The sequence below is a fragment of the Paramormyrops kingsleyae genome, chromosome 5, assembly GCF_048594095.1.
Source record: "Paramormyrops kingsleyae isolate MSU_618 chromosome 5, PKINGS_0.4, whole genome shotgun sequence".
Lineage (NCBI taxonomy): Eukaryota > Metazoa > Chordata > Actinopteri > Osteoglossiformes > Mormyridae > Paramormyrops > Paramormyrops kingsleyae.
This window is the reverse complement of record NC_132801.1, coordinates 38,426,567-38,446,307: the sequence shown is the minus strand read 5'-3', so window position 1 is coordinate 38,446,307 and position 19,741 is coordinate 38,426,567. Positions and strand designations below refer to the sequence as shown.

Genomic DNA, 19,741 nt, shown 5'->3' with positions numbered 1-19,741 from the left:
CGGCCATCAGAGTCCAGTTAAAAACTTCGTACATGTCCGGACCCAATAAATCCCAGAAGTGTCTGTAAAAATCTGCTGGCAGGCCATCAATGCCTGGTGCCTTTCCAAGCGACAACCGCTGAACCGCCGACGTTAATTCATGGAGCCGAAGGTCCCCGTCCAGGGCCTCCCTCTGCGCCGGTCCCAGGCTGGTCAATCCCATCAAGAGCACCTCCATGCTGGACTGATCACACTCTTCTTCACCAAAAAGCTCTGTATAATAGTCCACGGCTATCCTCTGCATTTCCGCCGGAGCCACAGTCAGTGACCCATCTGGACGCCGAAGGTGTAACATATGGGACTTGGGTCTCTTCGCCTTGCCCAAACTGAAAAAGAAGGAGCTAGCGCCATCCATATCCCTAATCTGAGACATCCTAGTCTGGACTAATGCCCCTTTTGCCCGTTTATTGAGGAAGGAACTCAAGGCCTTCCTCTTACTTTCCTATTACTTTGCAAAGAGAAGGCCAGTCGGTATAACTCAAAAATTTAGTTGGTCTTTTCCAAACTTTGCAGGCACATTGTATGGGTAAAGGTCTGGACCTTTTCAAATTTTGAGATAAATCACACCAAAGTTGAAGTAGTGTTGCTTGGTAAGTGAAAAGAGAAGGACAAGATGATTAGAGGCTGTGTATATGTGTTTGTGTGTGTGTGTCTAAAAAAAGAGCGTGATTAACCATGTTCTACCATTCAACATGTGAGTTCAGCCATCAGGAAAGATACAGTCACTTGTTCACCAGTATTTTTTATTGTTTTGTGGGCAAGGAAGTAGTGCTGGGCGGTATACCGGTTCATACCGAAAACCGTTTTTTATTATTGTTATGATATAAATTTTTCTTATACCGCAATACCGGTTTAAAAAGCCTACACAACGTTCGGAAAGTGGCGCAGCTTGAAACTGTTTAAGGGGTGACCTTTTTCACTGCTGCACCGCTAAAAATGTACCGGGAAAGATCAGAAACGGAAGATATAGCTGACGCTGGAGGTGAGATACTGGGGTTGTCAAAAATCGATTCTCAGATACTAATCGATATAAAAAATTAGTATCTGATTAAATACTCATTTTCTGTATTATTGATATCAACAGTGCGGATTTCGCCTCATTCGCCACACTTCACACAGCACCACTACAGCGCAGGTGCGCGTCGTGCACGCACACACTCGCGCAGCCCCTCCTGAATGCACACACACCAAGTTGGCCGGACATGGCATATGCTGCAGTTGAAGGCACTTCGCAAGCTGCTTTAGTTAAAAAAAAATAAATAATAAAAAACTACTAGTGCCATTTCGAAGTATTTCTCAGACGAGCATGGAAAGGCTAAGGATGTCGAAAAGCCTCTATACAAACAGTTCTACAAAGTTAACTCTTGACCACTTTCGTGTGTCGCTGTGATCTTGGTGCTAAATAAGCACATAATTTCATAAACTACACTGGGACCCCAAAACAATGTTCTTAGCTATTGAATATAAATATAAAATGGGACCTTTTATTTATATTTTATTCATATGACATGTTTATAATTCACTATTAAATCTGGCTATAGAATTAATAAAAAAAACGAACAAACATTTAATTATTCCACTATTAAGTGCTGACAAGTTTCACCGCCGGCACCGGTGATATTAAAAAGTATGTTGGTTATGGATCAAATTTTTCAAGGCAGAAATAAGGAGAAATTAGTAAAAAGGTATTCATTAATGCATTAAATGTAATTGCATGTGAGGTGGTCGTCTAAGAGTTCAGCAGCTTATCCACTGTTCTGGGGAAAAAGCTGTTTTGTAAATGGTTTGTCCACGAATGTCGTATGAGGAGAGGTTAGCTGAGCTGAATCTGTTCAGCCGCGAGCAATGGAGACTAAGGGGGGACATGATCCAGGTCTATAAGATTCTAACAGGTCTGGATGCTGTTCAGCCAATTGGCTATTTCAATATTAGTTTAAATACTAGAACTCGTGGCAGGTGAAAATTAGCAGGAGAACATTTTAAAATGATTTTGAGGAAGCACTTCTTTACACAGCATGTAGTTAGAGTATGGAATAGTATTCTTGCTAGCGTAGCGCAAGCTAAAACCCTGGTGTAGGTGCCAGATACCTGTTTTACACACTGAAATTTAAATTAAGTTTATATTTGATATTTTATATATGTTCATGATTCACATAATTCATCATTTAGAATTTATAATGTAGATGGTTAAAACTTGGATTTAGTGTCATTGCACTTTAATGATAAAAATAGGTTCTGCCACTTTAAGCACGTAGGGGCAAAGGCTGCGCATTGTGCTTGATATTGCTTTAGGATGGATAGGAGCTGAGAAGCCTGGAGTCACACAGTTTTCTGATCGTGTCGTCGTCCTGTTGTCGTGTCGTGTTCTGTCAGCTTATAGACTTGCGTGCGCATGAGACAGTATTTATTTAGAACCTTTGACTTGTATATACACTCACCTAAAGGATTATTAGGAACACCTGTTCAATTTCTCATTAATGCAATTATCTAATCAACCAATCACATGGCAGTTGCTTCAATGCATTTAGGGGTGTGGTCCTGGTCAAGACAATCTCCTGAACTCCAAACTGAATGTCAGAATGGGAAAGAAAGGTGATTTAAGCAATTTTGAGCATGGCATGGTTGTTGGTGCCAGACGGGCTGGTCTGAGTATTTCACAATCTGCTCAGTTACTGGGATTTTCACGCACAACCATTTCTAGGGTTTACAAAGAATGGTGTGCAAAAGGAAAAACATCCAGTATGCGGCAGTCCTGTGGGCGAAAATGCCTTGTTGATGCTAGAGGTCAGAGGAGAATGGGCCGACTGATTCAAGCTGATAGAAGAGCTACTTTGACTGAAATAACCACTCGTTACAACCGAGGTATGCAGCAAAGCATTTGTGAAGCCACAACACGCACAACCTTGAGGCGGATGGGCTACAACAGCAGAAGACCCCACCGGGTACCACTCATCTCCACTACAAATAGGAAAAAGAGGCTACAATTTGCACGAGCTCACCAAAATTGGACAGTTGAAGACTGGAAAAATGTTGCCTGGTCTGATGAGTCTCGATTTCTGTTGAGACATTCAAATGGTCAGAATTTGGCGTAAACAGAATGAGAACATGGATCCATCATGCCTTGTTACCACTGCGCAGGCTGGTGGTGGTGGTGTAATGGTGTGGGGGATGTTTTCTTGGCACACTTTAGGCCCCTTAGTGCCAATTGGGCATCGTTTAAAAGCCACGGCCTACCTGAGCATTGTTTCTGACCATGTCCATCCCTTTATGACCACCATGTACCCATCCTATGATGGCTACTTCCAGCAGGATAATGCACCATGTCACAAAGCTCGAATCATTTCAAATTGGTTTCTTGAACATGACAATGACTTCACTGTACTTAAATGGCCCCCACAGTCACCAGATCTCAACCCAATAGAGCATCTTTGGGATGTGGTGGAACGGGAGCTGTGCCCTGGATGTGCATCCCACAAATCTCCATCAACTGCAAGATGCTATCCTATCAATATGGGCCAACATTTCTAAAGAATGCTTTCAGCACCTTGTTGAATCAATGCCACGTAGAATTAAGGCAGTTCTGAAGGCGAAAGGGGGTCAAACACCGTATTAGTATGGTGTTCCTAATAATCCTTTAGGTGAGTGTATATGGAATTCATATCTTGTTCGTCAAGATAAAAACTGTAAGTCAAGGGGAAGATTTGTTTTTTTTTGGATCCTGGAACCACGCGTCAACCACAAGACTCCTTTTTGAAATTAGTTTTGGAAATACCCTACACCTGGGTTCCTTTAAATCAGAGTTAGATAAGATTTTAACAACTCTGAGCTATTAGTTAAGTTCTCCCCAAACGAGCTTGATGGGCTGAATGGCCTCCTCTCATTTGTAAATTTCTTGTGTTTTTATGTTCTTATACTTCTTACCTCTGGTAATCAACCAATAATAAACTATCATTTACCATATATTTGGCGGGTAATTACTTAGTAATTAGGGGACTGTAAAAGGAAGTGTTAGCATTAGTGTCGCCCAGCCCTAATTATAATGGAATTGGTATGAGTGAGTACCAGAGCATATATCAGTACTCATACTGGGTTTGAGAAAAAAAGGGTTTTGATTCATCCCTAATCCTAATGTACTATGTCCTTAGTCCCTAATCCCTAGTTCTAAAGCATGAGGATATGAGAGTGAAATAGTAAATTGTTTAATGATATACTGGACTTTTTAACATGATAATTTATATTATCATTTATATTTGATGGTGTTTAGTTGCTCTGTGTGCTTGAAAATTACATTGCCGGCTCATGAAAATTTGTCTGGGCTAGTACATTTTTCTTACAGTTGGCTAGTAGCTAAAACCCTTTAGTTCCACCCATGTTCATAAAATCATGGTGGTAGGCTAACGGCATGAACAGTACGTTCCAAGGAATGGAGCATTTCCTGTGATGACAGGTAAGTCCCACCCACCTGTGAAACCTGTCTGTTCACATTCTGAAGCTTTCCATAAAGACTTCAGATCCCAACAAATCCAGGGCCTAGAGATTGCTCTAATCATGCCATGCAAGTTAATACATGTTGTTCAGTGATGTGTTGTGTTAATGAGGAATTTAACTGTTCACTGCCTTTGTTTTTCAAGTACAATGTAAAATGTATTTCAACCATACTCACCATTTCTTACCCTTAAGTCAACAGTTTACATATAGTTCTAACTTAATCTTTGTACTGCTTTTAAAAACCATAAGGACACGCAATTATCTGTAAATGTTCATGTAATTAATACAATAGTAATTAAAACCTTGGAAATAGAATTGATATGTTTGTTTTTTCAGATGAAATTTTACCACCTAATTAAATACTGTGTGTGTGTGTGTGTGTGTGTGTGTATGTGTGTGTGTGTGTGTGTGTGTGTGTGTGTACGCGCGTCTGAAAGAAAGAGCCAAGAGATAAAAGTACTTTGATTTCTAAATATAGTTCTCTCTGATTATGGCTAATCTTGTGTATATACTGTAAATAAGTTTTTTGTAACATGACAATAGGAACATGTCGGTTTATCATACAATGAAGTCTTTTGGGAGATGAGAGTTGGCATCACTCCCTATATTGCATGATCATCCCATGTAAAAAAATAAAATGCTGTGTCCGGTGTTGACCTAATATAGGATGCGATTTGTCTTGTAGATCATCCACCCTCCATCACCCACCCCCCCGTTCCCCTAGCAAATTCTACTCACTAATGCAAGCTACACTACACTATTATTGTTAGCCACTACACTTTTTCAATTTTTTTGAATTTGTCAGTCATCTTTATAATTACGGCTCCCGGATGTCATTGATTTAATGGAAAATTACAAATTTACCACTTTTTGGCTTTCAGTCAAAACAGTAGCTGAGTAACTCTAGTCATGAATATTGACTATTACATTTGTATGTGTGTGACTAAAGATGTTGGTAATGTAAAGTTAGCTGATCTCTACTTTCCAGTCTTTGTTTATGCTCAGTGACTCAGCCTGTCTCTCACATACCAGCTGTGAAAACTAAACCAAACTAAACCTGCTACCAAAGGCCGAAGGTCACGCTTTAAGAGAAGGGCTTTTCTTAATCGAGACGATCTGTTTTGCATGTATTAATCATTCCATCTGCTGTGTTCTTCGAGAGCCACAGGAGCGCGAGGTCTCTGATGACCAGATCACTCCCACGGCCATCAGTCCTGATTTGGAAAACTTCATAGATGCTGGAAAATCATTTTTTGCCAGAGTTTCCGGCTGTGTCGTGTGACGTGACAGTTCTCTCTGTCCGGCCCCTCCCTCCTCTGTCCCTCTTCAGTGGCCCTTTGTGCGGTTCCTGTGCTTCGAGGAGCCAGCCTCGGCCCTGGCATCGCTGCTCAATGGCTTGGCCTGCCTCCTGATGCTGCTGCGCTACCGCCGGGCAGTGCCCCGCCAGAGCCCCATGTACCACACCATCAACGCCTTCTCCCTGGTTGGTGCTCCGTGGCCAAGTGATTACATAGGCCGATATGGCGGGTGTAATAGGTGCAGGATGAGCGGGAACACGGCGTAAAACTGCCCATTGTTTCTGCTGCAGGTTTCTCTCAATGCCTGGTTCTGGTCCACAGTGTTCCACACACGGGACACGTATCTCACAGAGGTGAGTTTTTATTTTCAACATGGTTCACGCAGATCAACTTAAAAACTCAGCATTTTGGCTAATGCTAACATTTCATTGCTAACCCTCTCGTAGAAGATGGACTACTTCTGCGCGTCAGCTGTCATCCTCTACTCCATTTACCTGTGTTGTGTCAGGTAAGTACGAATGGCCACTCAGGCCCTGACTGCAGACATTTACATGCAGTCCTGTGCAAAAGTCATAGGCCAACCAAAGAAAATATTTAAAGCTATTTATCTGGGCAGTAAGTGTATATGTGAGAAAGTTATTTAACATTACATTATATTTTACTTTTTTTAACCAATGCTATTGTTCAAAGTGACGTAGGCAAATGGCACATTACAAACAGACGTGCTGTTTAACAGTCAACTAGACCTAAGTGCAGCCAGTCTGAGATTCCAGTGCATGCTCAAGTGTAAGCAGTATAGGAGCAAGAGCTACACAGCATGTTACAAAAAGCACTACTGAGAAAGCTATGCTTTCTGGGAGCATCACTGCCTGCTATAGCAGCTGTAGCTCCAAAGACTGCTGAGCCCTACAGAGGGTGATACAGTGTGCTGAAAGAATTACCAGGACAGACCTTCCCACCCTGCAGGACAGCTACATCCAATGACGTAGGTCCAGGGTGTCTAGTATTATCAGACACACTCAGCAGACCATTAGGATGATTAACACCACCATTTACGAATAGTTATAGCTGCAACAAGCACTTTAAATATTTTCTTATGACTTTTTGGTAATTTTTTATATACTTTTTATTTGTTTCTATATTTTAGTACTTATTTTGTTATCTTGTTGGATGGCTAGAACACCGCTTTGGTTCCCAAACCTCTCCTCAGAGGCACCCTGGCTGTCGTGCTGACATCTGTGTAGGTCTACATTTGTAAGCCTCCTTTAAGAGCTTATTCGCAGATCTACTCTTGTCCTTCAGGACCCTAGGGTTGCGCAGGCCAGGAGTTTCCAGTATTGTGGGAGTGCTGCTAATCTTGGTCTTCACCTCGCACGTCTCCTATCTCACCTTTGTTAGCTTTGATTACGGTTACAACATGGCCGCCAATGCCACCATCGGTAAGTAAAGCCAATAGGGTCAGGGCCAGTGTGCTGAAAATATTCAGTGATGTCACACTCCCCACCTCTGTGTGTGCTCAAATTAAGGCTGTCAGTTTATTAATCTCACATATATTATATATTCACATATTATAATTACAAAGTGAGAAATAAAAAGACCTAATAATCTATACATTGATTTTAGACCAAAACTTGTGTAATTTACATTTTTAAAAATGTATTAAAGAAGCTGTGGAAGTAAAACAAATGTTTATATGTGCAGTGGTACCTCAGTTCTCAAGTTCTTCATTAGAACTTGAATTTCTTAAAAGTTGAACCAACCAGTTAGAAAAAAAATTACCTAGAGCTCGATCTGAATCTCATAATTCAAACCGTGAACGCCGACCTAAGATAACTTATACGTGTGGGGAAATGAGTCAGGCGGCACGTCTCAACCTCAAATTCACTGTGATAGCATTGTGCATGTTTACACTAGCTGAATACATATATTTAGACAGTAAAAATACATTTAGACAATGATAGACAGTAACAGTAATTATTATATAATAAAATACATTTAAAAATAAAGATTTCTTATTCATTATTTTAATATTAATAATAAACCATTAATACATTTAATTATAATAATATTGTTGTGCCGAGCGGGGACGGAAGGGTATCGGGGAATACAGAGTTTAATTACAGGTAAGGCAGGCAAAACGCAGACGGACAATACAATGACCGGGCTGGGGAAACAAACTGAAACGCGGACGAAATACAGAGGACTAATGACAACAACCAGAAACAGCTGATCACACGGGGATTCCATACGGGGTTAACGAGGGGGCGTGGCACACGGAAGGAGCGGACGATAGGGGCAGGACACATTGTTTTTTTAACTTTACACATTGTTTGGATATATTTATTTTCTTACTTTACAAATTACTGTTTTGATAAATGTGCTTAGATGTGTTTAGTACAGTATATGCTCTTCTTGTTTTATCCGGGTCATTTTGTGTTTAAATGCTACAGAAAACATATTTAGGTGTAATTTTTTGGGACCGGGAACCAATTAATTGGTTTTCCATTATGTCTTATGGGGAAAATTCGATCACAACTCGAACTTTTTAGGATTCAATCCGGAGTTCTGAACGGATTAAGTTCGAGTTCTGAGGTACCACTGTACTTGTGTTTTTTTATTCTAGTTATGAATACTTTTAAGGATAAAATTTGAAGCTGCCAATGTTACGGCGCTTTTCCACTACCACCAAGAACCCATCCATACCCGAGCCTTAGCGTGAACTGATGGTTTTCCATTGTAAACTGTGCGAGCGGTACCCAAGCCATACCTGAGCTGACATGGCCCTACTTACTAGCTGGGTTGAAAGCATGACTAAACTGAGCTGCTTGCATCGCCACCATCTGATTGGTCAAAATGCATGGAGATACTGGTGTTCTAAGCATTATCTGAAGGAAAAAAGGGCATCCATCCATTATCGTAACCGCATAATCCCCACTGGGGTTGCGGGGGCCTAGAGCCTATCCTGGGAACAACGGGCACAGGCGGGAACCAACCCTGGGTGGGCGCCAACACACCACAGGGAGCACACACTCACAGGGCCAATTTAGACACACCAATCAGGCTACCCTGCATGCTTCTTGGACTGTGGGAGGAAACCAGAGCCCCTGGCGAAAACCCATGCGAACATGGGGAAAGCATGCAAACTCCACACAGAAAGGACCCAGGACTGTACAAACCACTGCCACCATGCTACCGAGAATAGGGCATATTCTATATATTATTCAGTATTACTAGTATCACACATTGCAATATATTTACGCATTTCTGATAATTTGGAACCTGAAAAATAGTACTTTAAAAAAATAGTATGCATCAGCTGAACAGACAGGATTCGTAATGCATGCAAATGCTAAATCCGCTAGCATTTGATGCTAACATAAAAAATGTGCAATTCTCACATATGTGCTAGCAGAATTTAGCACATAGTAAATCGTGATGTACGCTGTCTGTACAATAAATAATCATCTCTTTGGTTTTAGTTCACTGTTACTCTCCAAACCAGGCCATGCGATATGGGTTGGGTATTTCTTGGTTCCTGTATACCAGTGGAAAAGTACCAAAAGTTTTACAAAGAACTTCATTTTGTCATTAAAAGACATTTGTTGTTTTCGTTATCTGACTTTATCATGAGTCGTAAATAAATGGCAAATGAGATGTGTTGTCATACATTAGTTGTCCATATTGGCCTTCCAATCTGAAAAGTGACTACGGTAACCTGGAAAGCCCAAATAACATGACAGGTGCAGGTAAACAATGTGATACTAAGATCTCAACAAAAGCATTCTCCTGACATCAAATAAGGCTCTACAATAGGCTGTGCATTAATGCAGTTAAACATAATTATGGTCTTCTGTTTAAAATAATTGTGTGTGATAACACATTGACATTCACAGCCCTAGCTGAAACTCAACATTTCTGTTGGAATTAGTTTAAAACCATGCAGTTAGTTACAGTTGTGCTCAGTTGTAATTAGTTAATAAGATGATTGTGATACAATTGTGCTGTTATTCTTGTTTCCAAATCCAGAAATTGCAATTTATGTGCAGAATTTTATGTCTGGTAGTTTTTCTGCAAACTAAACCAGCTGCAAACAATGAGTACTTCTACTTAGTGTTAACTGACATTTAACCCCTCAGCATACAGTATTTGTGGCCTAGATACCCATAGATCAGTGTGTGCAGTTTTAGTAGGGAACCGTGAAACGATTGGCCAGATGCTCCCATGGCTGCCTCACACGTGTGTCCTCCCCAGGCATGATCAACTTGCTTTGGTGGCTCTGCTGGTGCTGGCAGAACCGGCACACACTGCCCTACTGGTGGAAGTGCGGTCTGGTGGTGCTGCTGCTGCACGGCCTGGCCCTACTGGAACTGCTGGACTTCCCCCCCCTGCTCTGGGTGCTGGACGCCCACGCTGTCTGGCACCTCAGCACCGTGCCCGTCCACTTCCTCTTCTACAGGTCAGGACCACTGCCCTGTGGCCTATCCTCCTGTTGCAGGTAGACCTATAATAGGAGGATGCCACACACATTTTGCTGGTGTTAGGATTATAATTTGTACTTTTGGTAATTAGCCCGTCATCCCCCATAATCTCAGCTTTTACCAGCTCCAGTTACCCTACAAGCTCCTGCAAGCCTTCCTTTGATCTGATGGTTCAGATGGTCGCACATCTGAACAGCAGCACACAGCTGGGTTAAGTTAAATTTGCATACTTTGAATGCAGTGGTGCCTAAATGACAGCAGAGCATTTACATGATGCACTTCAAGCAAAGCAGGAGCCTTCAGTTGGCTTTTGTAAGCGATTACTGACGGCTTGATTGGCATTTAAGCTCTTGAGTGTGTTAAACCACGTGACTCTGACATGTCGTCCCCGTGTGCTTTTTGTGACCACTGCCCGCACCTCTTTGTGTTTCAGTTTCTTAATAGACGATAGCCTGCACCTGCTCAACACGGAGAAGGCGGGGGTCAAGCTGGACTAGGAGGAGCGGGGCACCCACTAAAATGAGGCGTGATTCAGCCTCCATCAGAAACTCCACTGGTTCTTTGCTGTGTGATGAAGCTGTTGGATGTAGGTTTTTGCTGGGGAAATGGTCCATTTTCTTATTATTATTAATTTATTCATAATTATGTTTTGCATTCACTGATGGATCATCACTGTTTGTAAGGAATAGGTCCAGTTCGACATGATAGTTCAAGTGCTTTACCATAGGCATACTGTAATTCAGTGTCCCAACCCAAATGGCATGCCTGAACCATATAGCCTGGCTCTTTCTGTGTGTTTTAGGAAGGGTGGAGCGCTGACTCTGACAATATATACTTTGGTTCTGCTGCCATCTAGAGTTTCAAATGAAAACATTTACTGAATCTTAAGATTAGATGTTTTAATATTTCACAGTACCAGTATGTTGCTGTGGTGATTTGTCAGTGAAGTAAACATCGAATGCACATGGATTTGAAGGGAAACACAAAATTGGGCTTTTCAATGGGTGCTGTGAACAATAGTTGCTGAAAAATGGCCTTTTTTGTTTGAGCTGCAGTGCTGAAATTAGCCAATTGGTGGCATCTTTGCTCCACTCACAAGGAACTTCATCCACTATACTTGATGCTTTGTGCCAAACAAGAGAATAATGTATCAGGTGCCTTTGAAGTTTGCTGAGGTTATAGTGTTCACCGGAGTTTCTATTGGTCTTAACCCCCCCCCCCCCCCATATCAATATTTTACTGCTGCTTTATATTTACGATGGTATCAGTTCTTAACTTTATTTTATTATGCTGATTGATTTTGTGTATCCAAAAAGAGGTGGCTTTGCCAATGAATCATATTCTTGTTTACTTGGACTGCTTTCATGTTTGTAAGGTAAGCAGAAAGATAGTCAAATAACAGTTTGAAGTGGTAAAATAAGGGGAGGTGAAGAGGACCATTGGAAGGAAAATGGAAAGGAATAAGGCACTGTGGTATACTCCATGGAGCATGGGAGTTTCTTAGTGTAGATACTCTGTATATACCCTGTGTGTGTCTCAGGTTGAGGGTAATGGGCAAAAATCTGGGTCCATGTCTCTCTATTTTGTCTTGACACATGACGACATTACATTGTTCAGTAGTTTCATTTTTTTCTTGCACCCTGTGATGGGTTGGCGCCCTGTCCTGGGTTATTCCCTGCCTTGCGCCTGTAGCTTCCGGTATAGACTTCGACCCCGTGCTCCTGCAGAAGACAAGCGGGTACAGAAAATGAATGGATGGATTTTCTCATGTACAGCTTTCAAGCTTACATGTTCTGGAAAGTGGTTCATTTGTGCTTGTGCTTTTGTCCAGCTGGAGATAGTGGAGGTATGACTCTCTTTTGGCCAGATGTTAATGTTTCTTTTTTTATATTGTTATTAAGCATCATTCTTTTTTCTTGGTGTAATTTTATAAAGGAAAAAAAAGTTAAAAGGTGTGTGTATATTATAAATGTCAAACAGACAGCTCCAGCTAACTGCTGGTGTGTGCTTCCATAATTTGCTTTAGTCTTCTGTCATGAGCATTGTTTGTCACTTATTTGTGTACGGGAGTGTGCATGTGTGTGTTTGCGTGCACGTGTGTATGTCCTTGAGTTTGAGTGTGGATTTGGAGCAATGAGCTTCATGAGTTTGAAAACCAAGTACATCAGTTGATTGACCCTCAATTCACTTCATGATCTTTCATACTTGAAGAGCAGAAGACCATCCCTCATACTGTGAAGCTTTGATAGAGGCTAAAGCGAGTCCCGGCCTGCTCTGTTACCTACAATTGTGAATATAAACAAGCTGTCAAACAGTAATTCTTACAGGTTTAGGTACATTGTCACAGTTATTATGATGTCATTTTTTGCCTCTTACCACTGATGAAATTAAAGAACATCAGCTAAAGGATTTGTCTCTGGTACCACAGTTTGGGAATTCTGGGGATCTCCAGCCCCTCTACTCCTCTTTTACAGTTGGCCAGCATGACCAGACTCCTTTGGTTCAGTGCTGCACCCTGACTCTTACATTGTGTGCTGTATTTCATCTCACAGAAAGCATTTTCCCCCTATCTGGCACCACATGGTTGTGAATCAAACTTAAAAAAAAATCAATAAAGTGTCTTGTTATTACATATGGTTCTAACATTTCAGTTTGTTCTAGTTCACTCACAGTAACTCAGAATAAGGTCTGACAAGAAACTAACCATTCCACTTTCATGCTGGACTAGTGGTGCATTCATGTCTCTTCTGATGCTATTAAGCTCAGTTCAGCCAGCAGTTTCACATATAATGGTTTACCACAAAGCTTTCTTTCGTCCTCTGAGGGAATGATTGGTTCAGTTAACCTTGTGTTTCAAAGACTAGTTTAACATCTTGATACCAGGGCAGGGACATTTCTGTGGAGTCAATCCTCACAAAGTAAACAGATACAGAATTGCTGATCTACTGCATTGTTCGGCAACACTTTACTTGAAGCAGTCTACATAAGGGTGACATGTAACCATCATAAGAATGACATGACAGCAAAAACCGAATGACACATTATGACAACAGTCATAAACATCAATAATGTGTCATGTCATTCTTATGATGGTTACATGTCACCCTTATGTAGGCTGCTTCAAGTAAAGTGTTACCCATTGTTCTATAGGTCAGGTGCTGTGCTCATCTTCATCTTATGGATTTAATCCTAATGAATGGTTACTGCTCTGTGTGTTGTTTTAGCATTCAGAGCCTCATTCACTCTATAAATCAACATGGATCTTACATTTATTTTTATATGTGGCTTTCACAACCAAGTTACTCCAAGGTGCTTTGAATGGGTGTAATATCTTCCTGCATCATTTGTAAACAACAACTCAAAAACAGGGAAAAGGGAAGCAAAGAAACAAAGCAAAAAAGCCAGATGACAACAGAAGAGAGTTACCAAAAACTCCCAAGTAGGGGGAAAATAAAACCTCTGGGGGTCCATGTCAGCTGGCTAACCCCAGTGGTACAGTGCAGCTCTGCTTGTGCTCCAAAGGCTGTGGGTGTGAATACTCTGGCAGGTAGAGTAATATCACTGCTGGGCTCTTGAGCAAGGCCCTTAACCCCAACTGCTCCAGGAATGCTGGCCCACCCTGCTTTCTGTCAAACAGCTAAACAACAACAAACAAACAAACATAAAATTAGTTCATCTTGAGACTTTGGATTAAGGTGGCTTACGGAGGTACGGGGCATCTAATTGGTAGCTTCAGGGGGAAATGACGAAGATTCCTTTGCAAATGATTTACATCAGAACAGATTATACTCGCGAGAACTACCCATACATTTTGAATTTCCATCAGGTCTGGTAGTATCATTGCTCCATATTTCTCCATTTTCATGTTTACCTGTGACTCCCTGCTCCTTACCATCGTTTGTACTTCTTCACATCCATGAAACGGAATATGCTGGCACTGTGTTATAAGGTAACCAATGCATACTGTATATCAAACAAATACAATCATAACAAAATATTTTGACAGTTGCATTTTAAATTATATGATTGATTTGACCAGTTAAACAGTGCAGCTCATAGACAGGACCTGGGCAATTATTTTCTGTGGAGGGCCAAATCCAAAATGTGCCAAGTCAGCAGGGTCTATTTTTCATGATTACTTTCAGGTCCGATTAAAGCTACAATAGCAGACATGATTTTACTTTTTTGAAAATGCATGCAGAAATCAATAGAACCAGTTCATTTTACTTATATATTGAATATAAAAGAAATAAAAGAAAGATTTGTGGGCAAAAATCTATTGATCTTTATAGATTTGAACATAAAACTTTAAAATAGTTACATGTATTTTAATGATTTTTTTTTAATTTTAATAGTTCGGCGGCCGGCTTTTGCTCAGGTCTGCCGGACATCCTGTAAACCCCTCACCGGTTTATGAGTAGCAGCGGCGCTCCCTGATTTAAGTTACTAAACTGACTAAACTACTGTATCTACCGGCCCCGTCACCGCCACTCCCCATCCAGGCTCTCACGGCAGCGCGCTGCGCGTCTCCGCGCCGACCCAGGGGCGAAAGCCGTAGCATTCGATTCCGCACGAAGCACCACGCCGGGCAGCCGAAAAAGCAACTTTCTTGCCGACTATGGAGCAGTGATTTGCGGCGTTATCAATGGAGGCGACCTGGTCTTCGCTGTTACTCGGGGTCGTGCTCATATCAGCGACAAGCACATCAGCCAGGGAAGGTGAGTCATTATTCCTAACTTTTCCGAAACGGCATGAGCAGGAATGACACTACGGAAGGGCAAAGCGGCGCTACAAAAGACGAGCGAAGCGGACTTAACGTGACTTATAAAAAGCGTGTTTCGATCGCAAAAAACGTGGGCATTGTGTCAGACAACAGCAGTTCACATTCTTGTTCATGTTAATCCTGCCCTCTCTAGCGGTGTACTGAACGTTATGACCGATGACCTATCGTACGGCGTGTCCACAGTCCTTTAAAACTTAACATGATATAATTATAACATTATTATTTTCTACATGGGGCACTATTATTTGCCAAATCGGTTCTTAAGCATTATTCGGCATAATTGGAGTACAACGTGGAAATGGCACGTAAGCGCTGAGCACTTAAAAAATGTAAAAACCGGCTCTGCAACTTTCACTGGCGACATCCAGCGCGAATCCAGCCGCTAAATGAGATATGTTCCTGGCCGGGGGAAACACTAAAACTCCAGATGTGATGCCTTTCACTCGTGTCTCTTTTATCTCTTTTCCTTTCTCTGCCTTTCTTTCCCCCCCCCTCTCTTTCTCTCTCTGTTTCTTTCAACTTGTTCCTTAATGTCTATTACGACTAACAGCATCCTTTCTTGTGGAAAGGAGCGGTGAACTTGTCATGCATGTTAACATAATTAACATGTTCAGCACGTTGTGTTTTCTTGCAGGTGAGCAGTCATTACTGTGTTCTGTATAGTTAATATCGTTAAAATGAATGATGTTTTAATATATTACATAATGTTTAAAAACCACTACTAGATAATTAAATTATGTATAATTGGCCCTATATGTAGGCCTACTCAGTGATTTTTACCTGCTTATACAATCAAGTATATATTTTCTGATTTATATTGTTTAATACTAAAAATAACATTGTTTCTTCCATGAATCTTTGGTGTTATCGGAACACAGGGAGCAGGTAGAAAGCATGAGAGGATGTACTGAAAAATCTCTCAAATTGTACTGGCAATTTGTATAGCTGAAGACAGCGAATGAATATCCAGATGTGTTACTGATTACAACAAAATACACATTACTTGAATTGAATTCCACCATGACAAGCAAAAGGATAATTATTATTATGTGTAATGAACTTACTGTCGAGTAAGGGTATTAATCGTTGGATCCAAGGTGATATGATTTGATTATGATCATTGAAGGAATGATATGATGTATCGGAAGTCTTTAATTTCTATCATATTTTGAAAACCTAAATTCAAACCTTTTCGGAATCAAAATCTATCTCAGAATCTTTATTGCCACATAACTAAGGCCAGTGGAAATTTGTTCTGGCACGGCTTGTTACAGTTAGAGGCACAATGAGAATAGATGGTTAACAACAAATGCAAATACAATTAGGGTGACATCTAATCCATGTCAGGGGGGACACTATGGGCTAGGATGGGGATTGCAAACTACAGATTTTAATTAAAAAGACCTGGATTTCACTTTAACATTCAGTTCTTGCTGTGTGCTGGTTGGTCAGTGTCCTATAATCATGCATGTGTCACTAATGTTAATGTGAAACGGCTGAATGAGTCTTTCAATCAAGGATACAAACCAGTAAAAGCACAAGAACTGAACTAACTAGTCAAGCACAGGAGCCTTTCAGTTTTAAAGTAGTTTGTGAAACCTGAAGTAGCTCATAGTCCCCTCAGACATGGATTAGGTGGTCAGCCTGTACACAACAAAGAGGCATAAATGCAAGGTACGTGATAAGCACAAGTGTGCAAATTTAGATTCATTTTAGTACAAAGCAGAAAATTAGCACATGTATAATACAAACAGTGTGCATCCCTACATATAGTGCATAATGTACATAACAAGAAATGTGCTGTTCCATCGCATCCATTTTCTGAAACCGCTTATCCTATTCAGGGTCACGGGGGGTCCAGAGCCTATCCCAGAGGCCATGGGCGCAAGGCAGGGAACAACCCAGGATGGGATGCCAACCCATCACAGGGCACACTCACAAACCACATATGCACACCTACGGGTAATTTCGAAAATCCAATGAAATCCAATGAAAATCCAAGGGGTCCAGTGTTTTTGGATTATAGGGGGAAACTGGAGTACCCAGAGGAAACCCACATGGAGAACATGCAAACTCCACACATATGGATCCTTGTTGGAAACTCGAACCCAAGTCCCAGGTGACAGTGCTAACCACTGCACAACCATGCCGCCTCCGGAATGTGCTATTATAAGGTGCAAATAGATTGTCTGGGCTGAGGTGAATGTAAACATTGGAATGGTGTAATTATTTTTTCACCACTGGGAGCCATTGATGAAATTTTCAAAGCTTATTAGTGGAATGACATTAGGCTTATATCGGTCTTTATATGGATGGAAAATGAAATATGAACCTGCGACTCACGTTTACTAATGAATTACAAACATGTTGCTGGTTGCTACTAGGGCAGCACGATATATCACTTTAGCATCGTCATCACGATGTACGCACGTGCAATAGTCACATCGCAGGATGTGCAATGTCAAGTAACACCGATTAAATTAAGCGGCGCGGACAACGCTTTTGGTGTTTTTGCTAAACTAACAAATGTCACACTGTTCTTATTCTTAAACAATCCTCAAAAGACTGTCTAATGTAATTTAGGTCAATTTAAAGGTTTTTTGATATGGAGCCTACACGCAGCTTTGCACGCTCAGCTAACAAACATGTTGATCACAGAACGAACCACCAACCACAAACATTCTTCATCAACTTGCTCCCTCTCGTCGTCATTTCACTACAGAAAACACCGAAAAAAATGAAGATTTTGTTGCAAAAATAAATGCTGCGTAGAATTATTTCGGCTACAGAAAACATGACATAGACCAAAAACAGGTCATTTGTTCATTTGTCGACAGTGCCTTGCAGTTTTTGCCACAACACAGGGAAACATAACTAATTTGTTTGATCATTTAAATTAGCAACACAAAGCCCTGTATGATCTGTGCGAAGCAAAATTTGATTACCCTCCCAAGGAAAAAACTATTTCAAATGCTTTTGCCTGTGTTACACCATATGTGAGGTTCCAACCGATATGATAACTTTCCATCTTGCAAAAGACATGGTACCAATTAACAGAGTCAGCAAAGAGGGTTTTAAAAACATGATCCGGTCGCTTGAAAAGTGGTATATAATACCGTCAAGGACCTATTTTTCACAAATTGCCATCCCGGAGCTGTACAAGAAATGCAAGGCAGAAGTTGAAACGGAACTTTCAGCGGTACAATATTATGCAGCTACAATGGATTTGTGGTCTAGCCGAACAACGGAGCCCTACGTAAGCCTGACTGTCCACTTTATTAATGATGACTTCCATTAATTAGACGACTTGAACTAATTAGATTTTTTAAAATCCTAATATCACAATATTGTCACGACTGGCGGGCGGGCGAGCAGGAAAGCAGGCGAGCTGAGCCGTGAAGTCGGACAAAACAGGGTTTAATCGTACTAGGACTAGCAGACGTGGAACAACACATGACAATACAATGACAAGTCTGGGAACCTGAGGGAGACGCGAACTCATATACACAGGACAAGGCAAAAGAAACAGGAAACAGCTGGGCACAATCGGGGAAGCACACGTGGATAATGAGGGGGCGTGGCACACACTAGGATCGTACGAAGCCGGGCATGACATAACCCCCCCCCCCAAAGGCGCGCACACCGGGCGCGCCCGAGAGGAGGCGACGGACGGGACGGGATGAGGGAACAGGACCTGAAAAACAAGAACAAAACCATCAACGAGACCAGGGAAACAGGACCGAGACACAAAACAGAAACAGGTATGAGAAGAAGGACAGGACCTGACAAAGTACGGGGAACGCGGACAGACAGACCAGGAAGGGAGACACGGAGGGCACAGAAGGAACACCCACAGGCGACACGAAGGGGCCAGGGGAGAACAAAGGAGACACAGAGGGCGGAGGAGTAGAGACAGGAGGCAGAAAGGGAAAGGGAGGAGGAGGAAGGGAAGCCCGAAGGAACCCAGGCGGGCGACGGGCAGCGGCCGGAGGGGCCGCAGGCGAGAGGGAGAAGGGAACAGAAGGGGACCACCCAGGGGCCAAGGGAACGGGACGAGGGAGTGACGGAGGGGACACGGAGGGAGCAGGAGGGGGAAGCCACGGCAGGCGGAGGCGGAGGCGCAGCCGGAGCCGGCGAAGGCGCCGTCAGACGCTCAGCCGGAGCAGGGGGGCCCGGAGGCGGCCGACACGGAGCCGGATGCGGGACCGAGGACCGGCACCGAGGATCCAGGGGGGGACCCGGCGGAGACCGCCGACCCCGAGGTGCAGGACCCGCAGGCAGCCACCGAGCCACAGCCAGGGGCCGAACGGGCGAGCTAGGGGGCAGGGCGGGCGGGACCCAGGCCCGACACCTGTGTCCCCGTCCCTTACGGGACACTGACAGGCGGGGTCCTGGGGGGCGTTGGCCTTGCCGGGGTAAGGGCGAGGGAGTCAAGGCCTCTAATGCGGGTGTGGTCGCAGGCGGGGCCGCGGGCAGGACGGGAGAGGCGGCCTCAGGCAGGGCCGCGGGCAGGACGGGAGAGGTGGCCTCAGGCAGGGCCGCCATGACTTGGCCAACAGGGGGCGCCGTGGCGGGCGCCTCCGTCACGTGGTCAGCAGGGGGCGCCTCGGCGGGCGCCGTCATCACGTGACCGCCAGGGTGCGCCTCGGCGGATG

At 42.7% G+C, this 19,741-nt stretch overlaps 2 protein-coding genes across 4 annotated transcripts in view; both read left to right on the top strand.

Moving 5' to 3' along the window:
• pgap3 (post-GPI attachment to proteins phospholipase 3) overlaps positions 1-12,935 on the top strand; it is a 33,124-nt gene extending 20,189 nt beyond the window's left edge. For all 3 annotated transcript variants that reach the window (XM_023800064.2, XM_072712727.1, XM_023800063.2), the window contains 6 exons: positions 5,858-6,010; positions 6,116-6,178; positions 6,272-6,333; positions 7,128-7,264; positions 10,077-10,281; positions 10,737-12,935. In XM_023800064.2, coding sequence (XP_023655832.1) covers positions 5,858-6,010; positions 6,116-6,178; positions 6,272-6,333; positions 7,128-7,264; positions 10,077-10,281; positions 10,737-10,800 — 684 coding nt within the window. In that variant the 3' untranslated portion in view covers positions 10,801-12,935. The remainder of the gene's footprint in view (positions 1-5,857; positions 6,011-6,115; positions 6,179-6,271; positions 6,334-7,127; positions 7,265-10,076; positions 10,282-10,736) is intronic.
• Positions 12,936-14,786: 1,851 nt separating this feature from the next.
• Positions 14,787-19,741, top strand: part of LOC111837750 (receptor tyrosine-protein kinase erbB-2-like) — a 44,620-nt gene continuing 39,665 nt past the window's right edge. The window contains exon 1 of the mRNA XM_072712719.1: positions 14,787-15,021. Coding sequence (XP_072568820.1) covers positions 14,949-15,021 — 73 coding nt within the window. The 5' untranslated portion in view covers positions 14,787-14,948. The remainder of the gene's footprint in view (positions 15,022-19,741) is intronic.